Source organism: Vipera ursinii, assembly GCF_947247035.1.
Source record: "Vipera ursinii genome assembly, chromosome: 3".
NCBI classification, from domain to species: Eukaryota; Metazoa; Chordata; class Lepidosauria; order Squamata; family Viperidae; genus Vipera; species Vipera ursinii.
Window position 1 is genome coordinate 166,652,001 of NC_139516.1, and position 15,831 is coordinate 166,667,831.

At 36.5% G+C, this 15,831-nt stretch overlaps 1 protein-coding gene across 1 annotated transcript in view; it reads left to right on the forward strand.

Moving 5' to 3' along the window:
* TTC39C (tetratricopeptide repeat domain 39C) overlaps positions 1-15,614 on the forward strand; it is a 51,313-nt gene extending 35,699 nt beyond the window's left edge. Inside the window, exons 6-14 of the mRNA XM_083357594.1 lie at positions 625-793; positions 1,330-1,423; positions 2,072-2,188; positions 3,158-3,267; positions 5,233-5,356; positions 7,473-7,570; positions 8,227-8,331; positions 8,597-8,635; positions 9,060-15,614. Coding sequence (XP_083213720.1) covers positions 625-793; positions 1,330-1,423; positions 2,072-2,188; positions 3,158-3,267; positions 5,233-5,356; positions 7,473-7,570; positions 8,227-8,331; positions 8,597-8,635; positions 9,060-9,149 — 946 coding nt within the window. The 3' untranslated portion in view covers positions 9,150-15,614. The remainder of the gene's footprint in view (positions 1-624; positions 794-1,329; positions 1,424-2,071; positions 2,189-3,157; positions 3,268-5,232; positions 5,357-7,472; positions 7,571-8,226; positions 8,332-8,596; positions 8,636-9,059) is intronic.
* Positions 15,615-15,831: the final 217 nt, after the last annotated feature.

Here is a 15,831-nt window from a genome sequence, read left to right on the forward strand (position 1 = left end):
AGTAAAAGCTAACTTAATTTTTTTAATGTTTTGATAAAATATCTCTGGTAAAGTAATAATTTAGTGACTGGACACTGTTAAACTTTTTGAGACATAAGATCTGTGTTACAGAAAGCTATGCTTCAAAGAGAGTAACATCATTTTTATTTAAATAGGCAAAAGGAATATCTGAATGAGACTGATTTAGTACAGTTTTCATTTAGTGTCTATCTAAACATTATGAAACTATGCCACTTTTTAAAGGAGACATAGGAAGACACCAGAAGTGTTTCAGGTGCAAAATGGGATCCTGCGGCCACATATTCTTCATGCTTGCCATAACTCAATCAAATTCTAGACTGCTTCACACAAAATAGGTGTGGAAGTTTTTATTATAGCCATTCATATAATTTATTTGCAAGCATGTTCCAAAGAAAGATGTGAATGCTTGCTTGTTTCAGAGGGTGACTGAGAGCAGCAGATAATACTGTGTGCATGCTCTCATCCTGCCAGTCTAAGTTGCTGAAGTTTTAAAAAGCAATTTGTTTAATGGTCTGACTATTCCATATTACTGTATATTCTTTGATGCTTCTGAATTTCCAAAGTATGGAACTAGCTAATGTCAATATCTCCTTATATTTTTAGGTTAGCCTTGCTGTGGTACCATACAGTGGTTCGCCCTTTCTTTGCTTTGGATGGCAGTGATACCAAGGCAGGATTGCAAGAGGCTGAGGAGATTCTTCAGAAAAAAGAAGCTGCTTATCCCAACTCATCTCTCTTTATGTTTTTCAAAGGCAGAATACAGCGGTTAGAGGTACTGAAAGCTTTGTCCTTGGTGTTCTTCAGATTCTTCTATGATGTAATAGTTTTTAAAAAAGAATGTCCACATATGTTGAGTCCTTGTTATTCAAGTTCTTGGACTCAGAATTGAATGTGGACCTGCAGTAGGGGGTAGTTTGTGATAAATATTTCAGAATAGTGTGGGAATTTGTTGATTTGTTTTTCAACAAACAGTGAGAGATTTTCCTCAGGAGCATTGTTTCTTTTGCCAAATATAATCATATGTTCTTTATGGCATTTCTCCTGGTTGTTGCCTTCTCTGTCATTATCACATATGAGCTGACAGTTTTGGAGAACATGAGTGCAAGGAAGTACAAGATTAGAGTGCTGAATTTTACATTGATTTCAATAACTAGTCCACGTTTTGTAATTCTTGCAAGCATTTCACAAGACGATCATTGCAATTAACTTTCTTTTCTATCGTTGTAGCATGATTTGAATGAACACTTGTAAAGTTGATATTTATGTACTTCCACAGTTCGATTGCAGCTTTTTTTCTTCTTTTCTTAGTGTCAAATCAACAGTGCCTTGACCTCCTTCAATACTGCTTTGGAACTTGCAACTGATCAGAGAGAGATTCAGCATGTCTGCCTCTATGAAATTGGTATACGATAACATTAATGTTTCCTTTCTGTATAGATATAATAAGTAGCTGAATGAATCACTCTCCAACAGATACATATTTATTTGTTTTCAAAATTTATAGGGCTGCCCAATTCAAACATTGTGATTCTGGATAACATATAGAATAAACATATAATAGATCAAAAGGAAGCAAAACAAAATCTCATACAACAAGGAACAGACAGCATATAAATATAAAATGTAAAATGGCAACCAGGCAGACAAGAAAACGACTACATGTTGCACACAACTAGCCATTAATGCCAAGGGAAAGAGCCAGATAGGCAAGAAGATTTGGGGCCTGTTATATGGGAGGAGAGGGGGAATTGTTGAAGAGAACAAAGGGAACCACAGAAAAGGCACACTTTTTTCTAGGTCTCATAAGATGACAAAATTTCTAAAAGCAACCTGGAGCATACACTTTCTGTTGGTCCCTCAAGAAACTCAGTCTTTTGCCACGTAGGGCTTTAAAAGGCAATAACTAGCACTTTGAATTCCATTCAGAAACCTATTGGGGGCCAGCTCGCAGACTATATTTTGCTATTTTAAAAATTATCTTCTTTTGTTATGAATAACATATAGGACGTACATAATTTTTGTGTTCAACAATTTTGGTTGTCCCTTTTAGGCTGGTGTAGCATGATAGAAATGAACTTCAAGGATGCATTCGTATCATTTGAACGTCTTAAAAATGAATCAAGATGGTCCCAGTGTTATTATGCCTACTTAACAGCAGGGAAGTATTGTTATATGATTCAGAAGTATGTGCAGTTGGGGTGGAAATAATATGTTTGTTTGTGTTTGTTCTTTGGTGTAAGCATATTTTATTAAGAAAATTACTCATATAAATAAATACAGCAATGTCAAAAAATACAGGTAGTCCTTGATTTATGATTGCAATTGGGACCAGAATTTCCATTGCTAAGCAAGATAGTTGTTATGTGAGTCACACCTTATTTTACAACCTTTTTTGCTATGGTTATTAAGCAAATCACTGCAGATTTTAACTGAATTATGCAGTTGTTAAGTGAATCTAACTTTTTCTCCCATTGACTTTGCTTGTAAGAAGCCAGCTGGGAAAGTCTCAAATGGCAATCATGTGACCCTGGGATGCTGCAACTGTTGAAAATGCATGACAGATCCTAGGCACCCAGATTTTGATCATGTTACCATAGGGATGTTGCAATGATTGTAAGTGTGAGGACCAGTTGTAAGCCTCTTTTTTCAGTGCTGTTGTAACTTCAAATGGTCGCTAAATGAATGGTTGTAAATCAAGGACTACCTGTGTTGGGCGCATTTCTGTCATGTCACTTATAATGAGTTTTTGAACATACGTTGGTCTTGCATTATTTATTGATAGGTCTATATCTACCTAATCAAAATGTGACCCTGGGTGCCTAATATTAAATGTAACAATGATAGAAAACAACTAAAAGCAAACAAACAGGTAAATTGAGCAAAACCCAACAAACAGCAATTATCTCACCAAAAAAATTGCAAATGCACCACATTTTATATTTCAGTAACACTGAATCTGCCTACAGATTTGCAGTTTAGCAGACGTGATTCAGAAAGGAAGGAAAAAGGAAAGCCAACAAATTAAGAATCAATGATTCATAAAATTTTCTAAATGTTTAATGGGCATGTTGGATTCTCATTGAGGGGACAGGATTTTTTGTTTTAAATTAATGAAAGGAATTGCTTTTTATTACAGTGTGTCAAGGAGCTACTGGTGAAGTGAATAGTGCGCAGGCTGTTTTCAAGGAAGTCCAGAAGCTTTTCAAAAGAAAAAACAACCAAATTGAACAATTCTCAGTCAAAAAGGTCAGGTGAATGTAAACTGGTCTGAATTGTACATGGGTGGACAATCTGCAACTAAAGGGCCCCATGTAAATCTCAAATTTCCCCTCTCCTCTGTGATCCTCAACAGCCCCTCTAACTGTGCTGCTAAAGCTCATTAGTAAAACTCCCTGGAAAATTATAGGAAAGGCTCTAAGGTAGAACAAATGCAATTTAAAAAGAAGAAAGGAAACCCTAATTTGCTTCCCCCCCAATTTGCATCAGCTACGTATTCTGTCTTGATTCGGTTAAAGTGTGGGTACAGTGACAGACAATAATCTAACTGTAGTTTGTTTATCTAGTTAAGGTATGAGAACCAGCTCTATTTGCATCAGGTGATTTTTTGGGGAGGAGGAATAAGGTTAAGTGACGTCAAAATGTAATAGATGAGATAGTGTACATTTTTGTATCTGATTACCGTGTACAAACCATGTTCTGTTAACAATGTGTTTAGATACGTTACTCCAAATGGCACTGTGGGGGAAAGTGATGGTCATTCCTATTTCGTGCTAGCTTGTACCAGCCAAGGCAAGAATTGTGGGAAGTACAGGCGTTCTCTTGTTCTTTGCTATGATTTATAATAACTGATAATATCTTAAACTATAAAAGGGGAAAAACTACACTTTAAGCTGCACTTAAAGAAATAGTAACTTTTAAAAAATATTTTATGACTTGTAACCCTACTTATTTGTTCATTACTGTTTGATTAATGTGGGTAGTTTGTACTTTCATGTGTATATTTAAAATTGCCTCCTCCAAAAATAATAATGAAATCTTTATTTGGAGCCAAGGCTTCTAAGTTCAAGCTGAGTGTCAGAGATCAAGCAGTCTTCTTGTTCTACGTTCCAATTCCTAGTTATACAACAATCAAAAGCTGAATCATTATTCTCCCAATCTCTCTGTCGATCTGTTTCAGGGCCAGCACAAAGCCGTCTCTATTCTTGTGACCTTTACTACTGTCTTAAAAAAAAGATTAGTAACAGCACTCTTGGGTTCCTATCTTAGGCTGACTGGAGCCCTAAAAATTGAGTCACAGGGCTCTACATTCTGGGGACTGGAGGCTAAAACATATGAAGAACGGTTGCAGGAATTGGGTATGTCTAGGTTAATGAAAGGAAGGACCAGGGATGGCATGATAGAAGTGATCCAATATCTCAAGGGTTGCCACAAAGAAGAGGGAGTCAAACTATTCTCCAAAGCATCTGAAGGCAGAACAATAAGCAATGGATGGAAACTAATCAAGGAGAGAAGCAACCTAGAATTAAGGGAAAACTTCCTGACAGTTAAAACAATTCATCAGTCAAGTGGCTTGCCTTTGGAAGTTTTTGCGCTTTTTAAGAAAAGATTGGGCTACTACTTGTCTGAAATAATATAGGGTCTCCTGCTTGAGCAAAGGGCTGGACTAGAAGACCAAGATGCCTTCTTACTCTGTTATTCTCTTATTCTATTCCAGGGGTGTCAAACTCAATTTCATTGAGGGCCGCATCAGCATTGCGGTTGCCCTCAAGGGGCCGGGTGGGTATGGCCTGGGTGGGCGTGGCCTACTGGGTGGGTGTGGCCAGAGTGCGTATGGCCTACTGGGTGGGCGTGGCCAGCTCTACATCGTTCGCATCAAGGGTGCCTATGGGGGCCTGGGCAGGAGTGGGAGAGATCTGAGGGTCTCTGGCAGAAGGAGGGTCTCTGGGCCAGGGCCAGGCCAGGGCAGTGGGGGCCGTTCCCTCACTGTTTCTTCGCAGGCCACATGAAACCACTTCGTGGGCCGGATCTGGCCCCCGGGCCTTGTGTTTGACATGTCTGTTCTATTCTGTTACATTCACTCCTGATGTTTCAGCATTCTGAAATTGTTGACCCTTATGTTAAACTTTCAATGCTTTTCATGTTTTCCCAGTGTAATCTAATTATATATATATTTATTTTGAAAATAAAGCCAGTATCTGTTCTGTTTTGCAGGCAGATAGATTTAGAAAGCAAAAACCAACCAAACAGCTTTGTGTATTGGCATCCATTGAGGTATTGTACTTGTGGAAAGCCCTTCCAAACTGTTCATTCACCAATCTACAGCACATGAGTCAAGGTACATGTGTGAATTCTGCTTTATTTTTTGCATACAATCTTTCTTCTACAAGACAATATGTTCTACCCTGTCCCTTTTTTCTGTTCCTGCTAGCAAGCAGTTTGTGCCACTATGAAGCAAGAAGCTGATTTCCTGATCTTATTCCTGTACCTTGACCTGATTAATTCTAGTGCATAACATATTAAGAAATAAGTTGATAATACAGGTAGTCCTTAGGTTAAGACCACTTGTTCAGGGATGATTCAAAGTTAAGATGCCACTGAACCAGGTGATTAGTCTTTTAAATTGCAGCCATTGCAGTTTCCCCATGGTCATTTGTGCACTCAAAAACTTGTAATTACAATGGTTGCAGCATCCTGTAAATTATCTGATTGCCATATCACATATGCAACCTTCCCTGCTAGCTTCCCACAAGGAAAATCATTGGGGAAGCTGGCAGGAAGTCACAAGGTGCTCCCACTCTGCCACTTTTTCACCTGTCCATCCTTATACCTGTTCTTCCTTTCAGAGGGCCTGCTTGCCCACTTTCTGTAGCACCCATCCACAGCACCTGCTGGGCCACCCACACTCCTGTGGCACTGCTCATCCCTCCAAACACCATAGTACCCGACCACAGCGCCTGCCCACCTAATCCTGCCTCTTGCCTTTCAAACTGCTTCCTGAATTTCTGCCTCTTTTCACCAGTCCTCACTTAATGACAGCAATGGGGGCTGCCATTAAGCAGTATGGTCACATAATGTTGCACTTTATTACCACATCACTTGTGATAGAAATTTTGGTCTCAATTGTCATTGTAACCCAAAGACTACCATTAACAATTTGATTTTAAAGTGTCAAATGTGTTTTAGTAAATGCCTTTTTTATTGTAGCTTATTGATTTGGTTGCTTGTACACCAGTCATTTTATGGTTTTTATATATAAAAAACCTTTATAACAATTTTATAGAATTGATAGAGAAAATGGGTGCATATGTATTAAGATAGGTTATTGCCAACTTTTTATTTATTCTTTGTTTGTTTGTTAAACTTATTTGCCGCCCATCTTGCCGTTGGAGTTACTTTGGGCAGCTTACAACAATAAAAACATGTACCGCATTAAATCATTAGTTCTGCATTGATAACTTAATCACTATTTTCTTTTGGGAGTACCTTTCTTAATCTTGAACTTTTATTTAATACTCATATTTACATTTTATGTAAATATTTATTAAGTAAAAATGTAATATTTTTAATTTTGGTTGCAATTTATTCAAGTCCAGACAAAATAAAATTGATTCCCAATGGGATAAAATAATAAAGAACATAAAACATAACATGTATCTCTCTTTGGTGATATTTTTAATATCAGTCTACATCTTGGTTTTATTTCTCTGTTTGATTTTTCCTTGCACTTAGCGATAGCTCATTTGATTAAGGAGCCAATCTTGTATTTCTTTCTATAATAAATTTGTACAAGTGCTTTAACTGTACTATTTAACTAGAAAAAACAATTCAAAAATTATTTTATCTGGCTTCAGAATGTTAGTAACCTATTTGAATGAACAAGGAATAATGCAGATGATAAAATTTTGTGAGTAAGATACACTCCAAAACTGGATAATTTGTTTTATTTGTAAAAACTAGCCATCTGTGATTTCATCTGACTCAGAAATACTTGAATCATTTAGTGTTTTAATTCCTGACCAGAAGAAAGAATCATTTCTGTTTTTCTTCACAAAATCTAATCTAACAGAGGCTGTTGGAATACTGGAAGCTGGGGAGAAGGAGGAAGGCAATGGAATTTGCATATTATCTTTATGTGAACAGAGGAATCCAATTTTTTTTAGAAAAACTTCACAGAAGTACATACGATGTCAAATTGTCAAATTAGCATTATGAAAATTAAATATTCAAGAAGGGGACACATACCTTGCTAAGAATAGATTAGCCCTTTTTGTCCAAATGTTACTAGAGGTAAAAGCTGGGTTAAAAACTTTCTTAGCAGCCTTTTAAGTAGGCCTGCCTCTGAAGAATTTTGAATCTAGAGAATGGATGGTTGTGGAATGGAAGAATAGTATCATTGTAAAATGTATACTCTAATCATTGTGATTTGTCCCTATCCCTTTGTCTTTCTAAAGCTTGCCAGGAAATTGACGATTCAACAGTTGTTGGTTTGAAGAACTTGCTACTTGGTGCCATACATAAATGCTTAGGAAATGCTGAAGATGCTGTTCAGGTAAATTAAGAATTGTGAAAATGTGCTAGTATATTTGAGCATATAAGGAAAAAAAACCAATTAGTTAACAGGAAAACATACCATTAATGGTAATAAAGCAAATGAAAATTGTAGTATGAGAATACGTAGAGCCAAGAGTAACTTCACCTTATAGGCCAAATTCAAACTCTCAAATCATAATCCAACCCATAGAATTCTTCTACTCTTCCCCTTCCTTTTTGTTTCTTCATTTATTTCCCATTCCCTCTTTTGCCTAGTTTTGCTTGCAGTAAATTAGTCAGTTTTTTTAAAAAAAATTAATTGTTTGAAATCCCGGAGAATTTCAGGAATACTTTTAACAGTTTTTCTTTTCTTTTCTTTTCTTTTCTTTTTTTTTTTTAAGAAAGAATGACATTTAGTGATAGTGACTGCAGAGATTATGTGTATGTGTCAAGTCTTTTCTATTCAGCAGGTTTCAGATTTTGCAATTGTCGCCTATTTATCCATAGCCACTAGCAATTATTTCCCCATCTGGTTTTGATTTGGTTCATTTATCAGTTTGAAATGATAATTGGCAAATGAAGAGATTTTGTGACTGGATAACTAGCAAAGTTTCTGAGTTGAGTGCAAACATTCATTTTGTTCTTAGAAACAATGGGATAATTTTTCTTTTGCAGTTCTTTCAAAGAGCCCTTAAAGATGAAATCTGCCATCAGAACAACCTCTATGTTCAACCATATGCTTGCTATGAACTTGGCTGTCTTTTATTAGAAAACCCTCAGGTAAAGAGAGAGGGGAGGGGAGGGGAGGGAGAGAGAGAACCAATGTGAGTAAGGGCTACAATAGATTAACATGACTCTTCTCTTCTCTTACAATTCCCACATGGAGCACCTAAGAGAAAACACCCTTCTCTTTTAAGAAAAGGGTAGCATATTAATTAGTTTTATTTTCTGTTTTGAGCTAAATATTGTATTGTTATTATTTTTGTTTTCTGTTTTTGGAAGGTGACATGGAAATTTCTAAAATGATATTTGCTTCTTCCTACAGTCTGTCCCAAGAGGTAAAGTGTTACTGCTTCAGGCAAAGGTAATATTCAGAATGCTTTTAAGTATTTTCTTGGTTGTATGCTGGGGTCTCTTTTTCTTTGCAGTAGAGCCAGTGATGGGATTCAAATATGTGAACAACCGGTTCTCCGTGTGGATGCCGCTTTCAGAAGTCCATTCTGGGCCTGGGCAACAAAAAATTAGCCACCGGTTCTGCTGAAGTGGTGCAAACTGGTTGAATCCCACCACTGTGCATAGCCTGCATGAAAGCGGCTTATTAACTAGGGTGAAACCCTCCCCCTATATTCTTTTGTCTTTACTATTGTATTTGCCATGGGGAATTAGAAAACATGCTTAACTTTCAAAAACTTACAATTAAAATAATACACTATCTTGTACATCCCTTTTAAGTTGTCGTGCCTCTTTACTGCTGTGGGTTTAATTTTTACCTTTATTTTCTATCACAGGAAGAATTCACAGGGTATGATTTTGAGAACAGGCTGCATGTTCGCATCCACGCAGCATTAGCCTCTCTGAAAGAAGTGGTCCCCCAGTGATGAACAGAAATGCTTTCATCTTTTCTTTTTCACCTTTTGCACTCTGAGGACAAAGTTGTCAGGAAGATGAGCTTTCCTCCAGAAAACCTTCCTGTGCAAGAGATGTTTTCCTAAAGATGCAAAGCTGGTGATGGAAAAATGTTAACAATCTCAACAATTAAGGACTCAGCCAAAAAGGTTAAGTGACCTTAGGCTCAAACAAATGATGATTTCTCCTGCATAAGTCCTTTTTAAATTAGGGGAAGCTAGACTTTGTATTCAAGCCCAGCCCCACACACAGGGGATGGTGCTGGAGAATTCCTTTGAATATTAAAGTCCTTTAGTTCCAATGCTTAGATATGTCTTTTTTGTTGTTTTTTGTCAAGCTGGAGATCATAGCCAGTGGCTGTACAAATGAACCAACAATGACCACACTTTTATTTTCTGTATCATTATTGGCTTGATTTCTAATATTTTTCCATTTCTGAGTAGCTTATTCATTCTTCTGTAGAAAGGAACCTTTTCATAGAAACAATATTATAAAGTTGTTTCAGTATGGTATAGAAATGAATATAGCTATATTTAAAAGCCAATTGATATGGAGCTGGAAACTTGCCTGGTGCATTTACAGCACAACAAACTTGCCCACAGAGCTTTTCTTGGTCATTTAGATATATGTAAATAATGAAACCTGCTCCCATATTTATTTTAAATTATGAAAATATATTTAGAAGCTTTATTTTTTAGCCAAATGTTTATTTTTTAAATCCTTAAGAGTTGTGTTAAACATTTGATACCTATTTTAAATGGTAGTGTGGATAATTGGTTGTCAACAAGAGATTTGTGAATCACTCATGTTGCTAAAATGTAGGTTAAACATGAAAAACTTGCCTTCTGGCATTTTTAAACCTATAATAACACTTCTGGTTTTAGAACTTTTAAAACAATATAACACAGTAGACTTTTATTCAATTTTCTGACTTAAAGTTGTCACACATTATTTTAGTGTATATGTATTTTTAAGGCAAATATTGGTTTTTAAAAAAACAATTTTTAGCATAGTAGCTTTTCCTATATACTGTGAAACTTTTTTTTATGGCATTAAAGCCTTATTTTCAATTTCTGAAATTTCTCTTTCACAACTCTGGATTCTCACCTGAACTGCTAAATGCTTTATCTTGTTTGTAGTTCACTTGAACAAACAAGTCCCAAAGAGCATTAAGAGAGAAGAAATTTACAGACCACGATTTATAGCCCATATGGAGTTACATTCACAAGGGCTTCCCTGTTCACTTTCAGCACTGGGTAATAAATACTGTCATGAGCACACATAGGATAGTTCCTGTCCTGTGTTGTGAGCTCAGTGTTTGGATCATCAAATGTGAATTGGAACCAAATGACAAAGTACATCATGTAACTGCTAAATTACATAGGCTATTTCTTGCTACTCTCCCCAAAAGTACTTAATGGCTACTAAATCTGCAGTGCTCTTTTTTAAAAATAAAAATAAAAAAATACTATATTCTCTAAACAATTATCTCAGACTTGATCGTCAAACATTCTTGATTTATTGCTTTGGGGAGATTTTGTTCTAAATGTTCAGTTTCCTATTTTGTATTTCAATATACAGACATTGCTGTTTGTTGTCACATTGCCATTTCAGTGGAAACAAGGTATGATTGTCCATGCAATTTGCCCTTTACAAACCAGGAATTACCAGAGTTCTTCAATATGGTGCCTATCCCATATCATCACCATCATCAGAATTACATCAGAGCCGCCATTGCTTAGTCTGATTGTAATCCTGATTCTGGCCTTCTCTGTAGCAGCTCCAGACTTTTGGAACCTGCTCCCTACTAAGAGAGGAGGATTAACATAATTTTTGGCATTTAATAAAGCTTTTACACTCATTGCCTCGTCCCTAGCTATTTTAATAGTGGCAATTTATATTTTTATTTGTTTCAGTATTTTTACCCCAGCATTTTAAAATGACTCAATTCTCTCACAATCATAAAATATCCAAATAAAACAAGATTAATTAAATACTGTATAAATTCTAAACCAGTTGTATAATTCTAAACCAGTCAGGTAAATCATTGGAATGAGAAAAAGAACAAATAAGAAATTGTAACAGAGATATAACTTCTGTCTTGCAAATAAGACATCCAAGCATTTTAAATCCAAAATAACTTGCGAAATCGTCTTCATTAACTTTCTTAAAGATAAAATGTTCCAGGATATCAGGATTTCTGTGGAGACATTATTTCATAATGATGGCAGCCAGTGAGATCATTTCTAGGCTTCTCCACATCTCCTGAGACACATATTTGGAATGTACAGTTGGCAAGCAACGCCTTTATAGGCCAGAAACGGCAATTTGAATTATCTTTTGAAATTAATTTGAAACAACACAGTACCTTGAAGTTACATGGCTGAAGTAGCTTTCACTTGTCAGCAGTTTTCTAGTAGTTTTCGGGGTAGCCTCAAATAAAATGCATTGCCATTACCACATTTTGAGAGGATGAGGGCACAAACCACGCTTGTCAAAACCTTCTGCTTCAAAGAGGGCCTCAACTGGTGCATCAGTCAAAGTGGAGCAAAGGCCACATCTTCCACCTGTGGATCATATTGTGGCTATGAGTTCAAAATTCATGAACCTGCTTTTTAAGGTGGAATACAACCCTATCTACAGCTAATATAGTAATCAACAAAGGACCAGATAGTTTCTGGACTAGCAGCACCTTACTCTTATTGGACTTAAGTTTCCGCTTGTTTCAACTGTTAATCCGATATAGACTACAGGTATCATATGAGGACTACCAGTGCATCAGTAGTTTGACCTGAGATTGAGCTACACCATGGAATATTAACATATTGATAGCACTTCATCCAGAAATGATCTCTCCTACTGGTTTCATACAAATGCTAAACACAGAGGCAAGAATGGCATGAAGTAAATGATCAAGGACTACATTGCTGACCCTCAGCACTAAAGACTGGAGCTCCCCCAACAGAATGAAGTGGAACCATAGCAAAACAATGCAACATACCCCAAATCCTAGCAGATGGTCCAGAAGAAAAGCATGGAGGGTGTGAATGTTTTTGAGAGGTCTATGGGATCAGGAGAGTTCACCTTTCTGTCTGGGTCTTGACAAAGATAATCTACCAGAATGTCCTATACTGTTTTCATCTTCATTAAAGGGAAGATGAATCTAGGTGGAAGTTATGTAATACAACATCACTTCATCCGTTTCATCTCCCAGAATTTTTGGTAAATGAGTGGGCAGTCAAAGCAGAGGAAAAGGCTCCTCAGGAGAGAACACATCTGGCATTCTCATCTCTCAGTTTCAGAGCTTGACCAGTTGCAAGGCACAACTATTTACCAAAAATCCATAAGCGGCTACCGAAAACGATGCAGTGTTAAGTGTTCAGGTAGCTCATTCTAATCCGTCCTTACCCTTTCATATGTCACTGGTGCCAATAGACAACATATTGACTGGGAAGTGATCTGATCATGGCTGTTGCCATATTCTTCATAACTCAATCTATCTGCTCTGGCTTGAAAATGGCAACATATGGACCTAACATTCATAGCAGTCCAAGGCCAAAGTATGCATCAATCTGCCTCTTGAGCTCGGGGAAAAGGCATCTGAAGAAAAAGAGACAGACCAAGTGGATAACCCCCACTTCTCTAGGAACAGCTTCTTCTTTCATAGTTCCCATTGCTCATCACTGTGGTAATTTGCCTCATCCTCACCCTCAGATGGATCGAGGTCTTTAGGATCTTCCTAACAAGAAACTACTATTTCCTACCCCTCCATGAACTATCTGTCTGGCCAAAGACATTACTGGATTATCCTACTTCAAAATCCCCACATCCAACTACAAAATGAATCTCGTAACCCTGAAGAAACTGTTGAGGCTGCCAGGTACCAACAGTTCACACTCTCAGCTTAATTTACCAAAAGTTTACTTGCCTCTAATAATTGATGTCCCAAAAGTTCCTTACTTAGACATAGCATATTCTAGTCAGAATGCTAAACGTTCATCAGATTCTTGGACAGTCAAGTTTAATCATCATTTTAAATCTGGTTTTAGCAGCAGCACTATCTCTACATATTTGTGACACAAGGGGCTTTTGAGTGCCCAATCCCAAAGGAACCCCAGCCATCCTGCCTTTGGAAACTTAGGTAGTTAAAGAAGGGGAAAAATCATTTTAGGATGATGAGAATACAGGATAGAGGGATTCTGTGTAATTCTGAAAATAGTTTTGATCAACTGCGATTTATAGATATATCTCTGCATTATTTTGCTGTAACAGTTTCTTATTTGTACAAGCATTTTTTTCCAACATGCAGTCTTTCACAAAACAAATTGCTAAACTGAAAGAGACCCACACTATAGGCTGTAACAAAATTGCTTAAATGACTTGTGATTACATGCCAGGAGGGGTGTTTGCAGAATATGATGAAAATATTCAAGGTGGCAGCCACGATGGTGTGATCAAAGATCCACTTGTTTTTATGTGTGTTGGATGTGTATGAAAATGGATGAAACTTTGATTGCAGCATCATAGTTGCCCTTTCTGATTTATTTTTTAACCATACTCTGCGAACGTGCCTACATGCCAGGAAATGTGTGAACGAGATAAATTTGCAAAACTTGTATATTCTGATTTTGGAGTCATTGGCTGGTTCCTTCAAAAGCCTCAGTTTTATAGAGCCCACAGTTACCTGGCCATGGATATGCTTCTGTCACCACGTCTGTTCTGAGATGCATTAATCTTGCAAGCAAAATGGCTGTCTGGTATATGAATAGTAGCTTCCTGCTCCAACCACCCATGTATTCCCACTCCCTCTATTACTTTCTCCATATATATACCTTCTAGAAGAAACCTCTTGTAAACATGAAAGTTATTTTTATATTAGATTATGCTGGTGATGAGAACAATCGCGACTGTATTTTATGTAATCAGAATGTTTTTATATTTTAAAGCTCGGAGGCATGATCTAATGGCAATAATAGACAAAGCATCTCATAGCTTAATATATATTTTAAGAATTTTACCAGGGCAGATATATTTTTGTTGTTGATACTTTTTACTGCATCGGTGAATAACTTGTCATTTTAGATTGTTTGCTATGATATACTATAAGTCTCATTTATTTAATTTTTTTAAAAAAATATATTTCTGCTCAGTTAAATTAAAACTTGATATTTTCATGTTTCAATGTCTTGCAACCAGGATGAGTAACATGATTTTCTTCTGTTGTTATTGTCTTCCAGCTCCCATCAGCGATAGCTAAGAAGGGTAATTGTGAGGGATATTGGGAGTTGCATTTGGGGGGGAAAAACGGGAGGGCCCAAGATAGACCACTCTGGCCTACAACCAGATAGTTTTCTGATTTCAAGTACTGCATGTTTTTCAGGGATTAAATATGAAGCAGAATTCTTACTTGTGGCTCCAATTAATGTTGCACAGGATAAGCATAGAATGTATCTTAATACTGTAATAATCCTTGTTTAATGCAGCAGAAGAGGCTCTTTTCAGAATAGAGGAAAAGAAGGGAGAATATATTGGAAAAAAAATCTGCTTTTCCTGATGCTTTTTTGACCACGGGAAACTATTTGAACATGATAATGCCTCCTAATGTATTGGTAAAAAAACAGCAGGGGGAAAGATTTGGATCTGGGAAATCTCTCTCTCTCTCTCTCTCTCTCTCTCTCTCTCTCTCTCACACACACACACACACACACACACACACACACACACACACACACACACACTATTAACATATAAATCTCAATTCTTCAGAACAGTGAGTAGACCCAAATTGCTGAGATTTCTGCTGAAGTGGTAAACTTAAGCCTAGCTGTTTAACTTTAATTCATATGTAGGGGATTTGTGTGATTGGATTATTCTTCTTCTAGGTAGAAAATTGTTTCACTATAAATGGTTTCTAACAATAGCATACTTATTCATAGTTTTTTATGTACAGCCAAGCACTAACTGATCATTTTCCTGAGAATTAAACCAAGTTTCTGTTATGGTTCTCTATGTTTAGTAGATATATTATGTATGCTTTATTCAATAGAACTTACGTATGACCATCACAGCACAAAACACATGTGGTATCAATTCAGAATAGCTCATTTATTTAAATTGTTAGCTTTTTAAATATACAAAAATATTATCTTTTTCCTGTAACCAACATTGAGAATGATGTAGGAAATCCCAGCTACTTTAATACACACATGCTATTTTCAGTTGATATTCTGCAATACACTTGGGTGCTGGATACTCAGTTCAAAGTTTCAGCTGTGGACAAGAGTAATTATACTTTGTTTGCTTCCCATGTATAATCTGTATTTTTTTAATGTAGTTTTTTCTGTTTCAGTTTTTCTCTGGTGCAGACTTGGTTCTGCTATTTTCAATATTATATTTATTCTCGACATTTGTTTTTAAATAAAATCTGTAAGAACTTCTTTTGTCTCTCCAGAAATGTATTTTAATTCCTGTGTGTTGGTAGAAGAGAAAGCAGTTTGTTTCTTTAAAAATGAAAAGTTACCTTCATGCTCTACAACCATAAATAATAGGGAAGAGGGAAGAGGGCTTTAAATGTTAATATTTCATAAGGATTCTACAGAAGGACAGTTAATGTGAACATTAACTAAATTTTATTATTTTGATTGCCAAAACCCA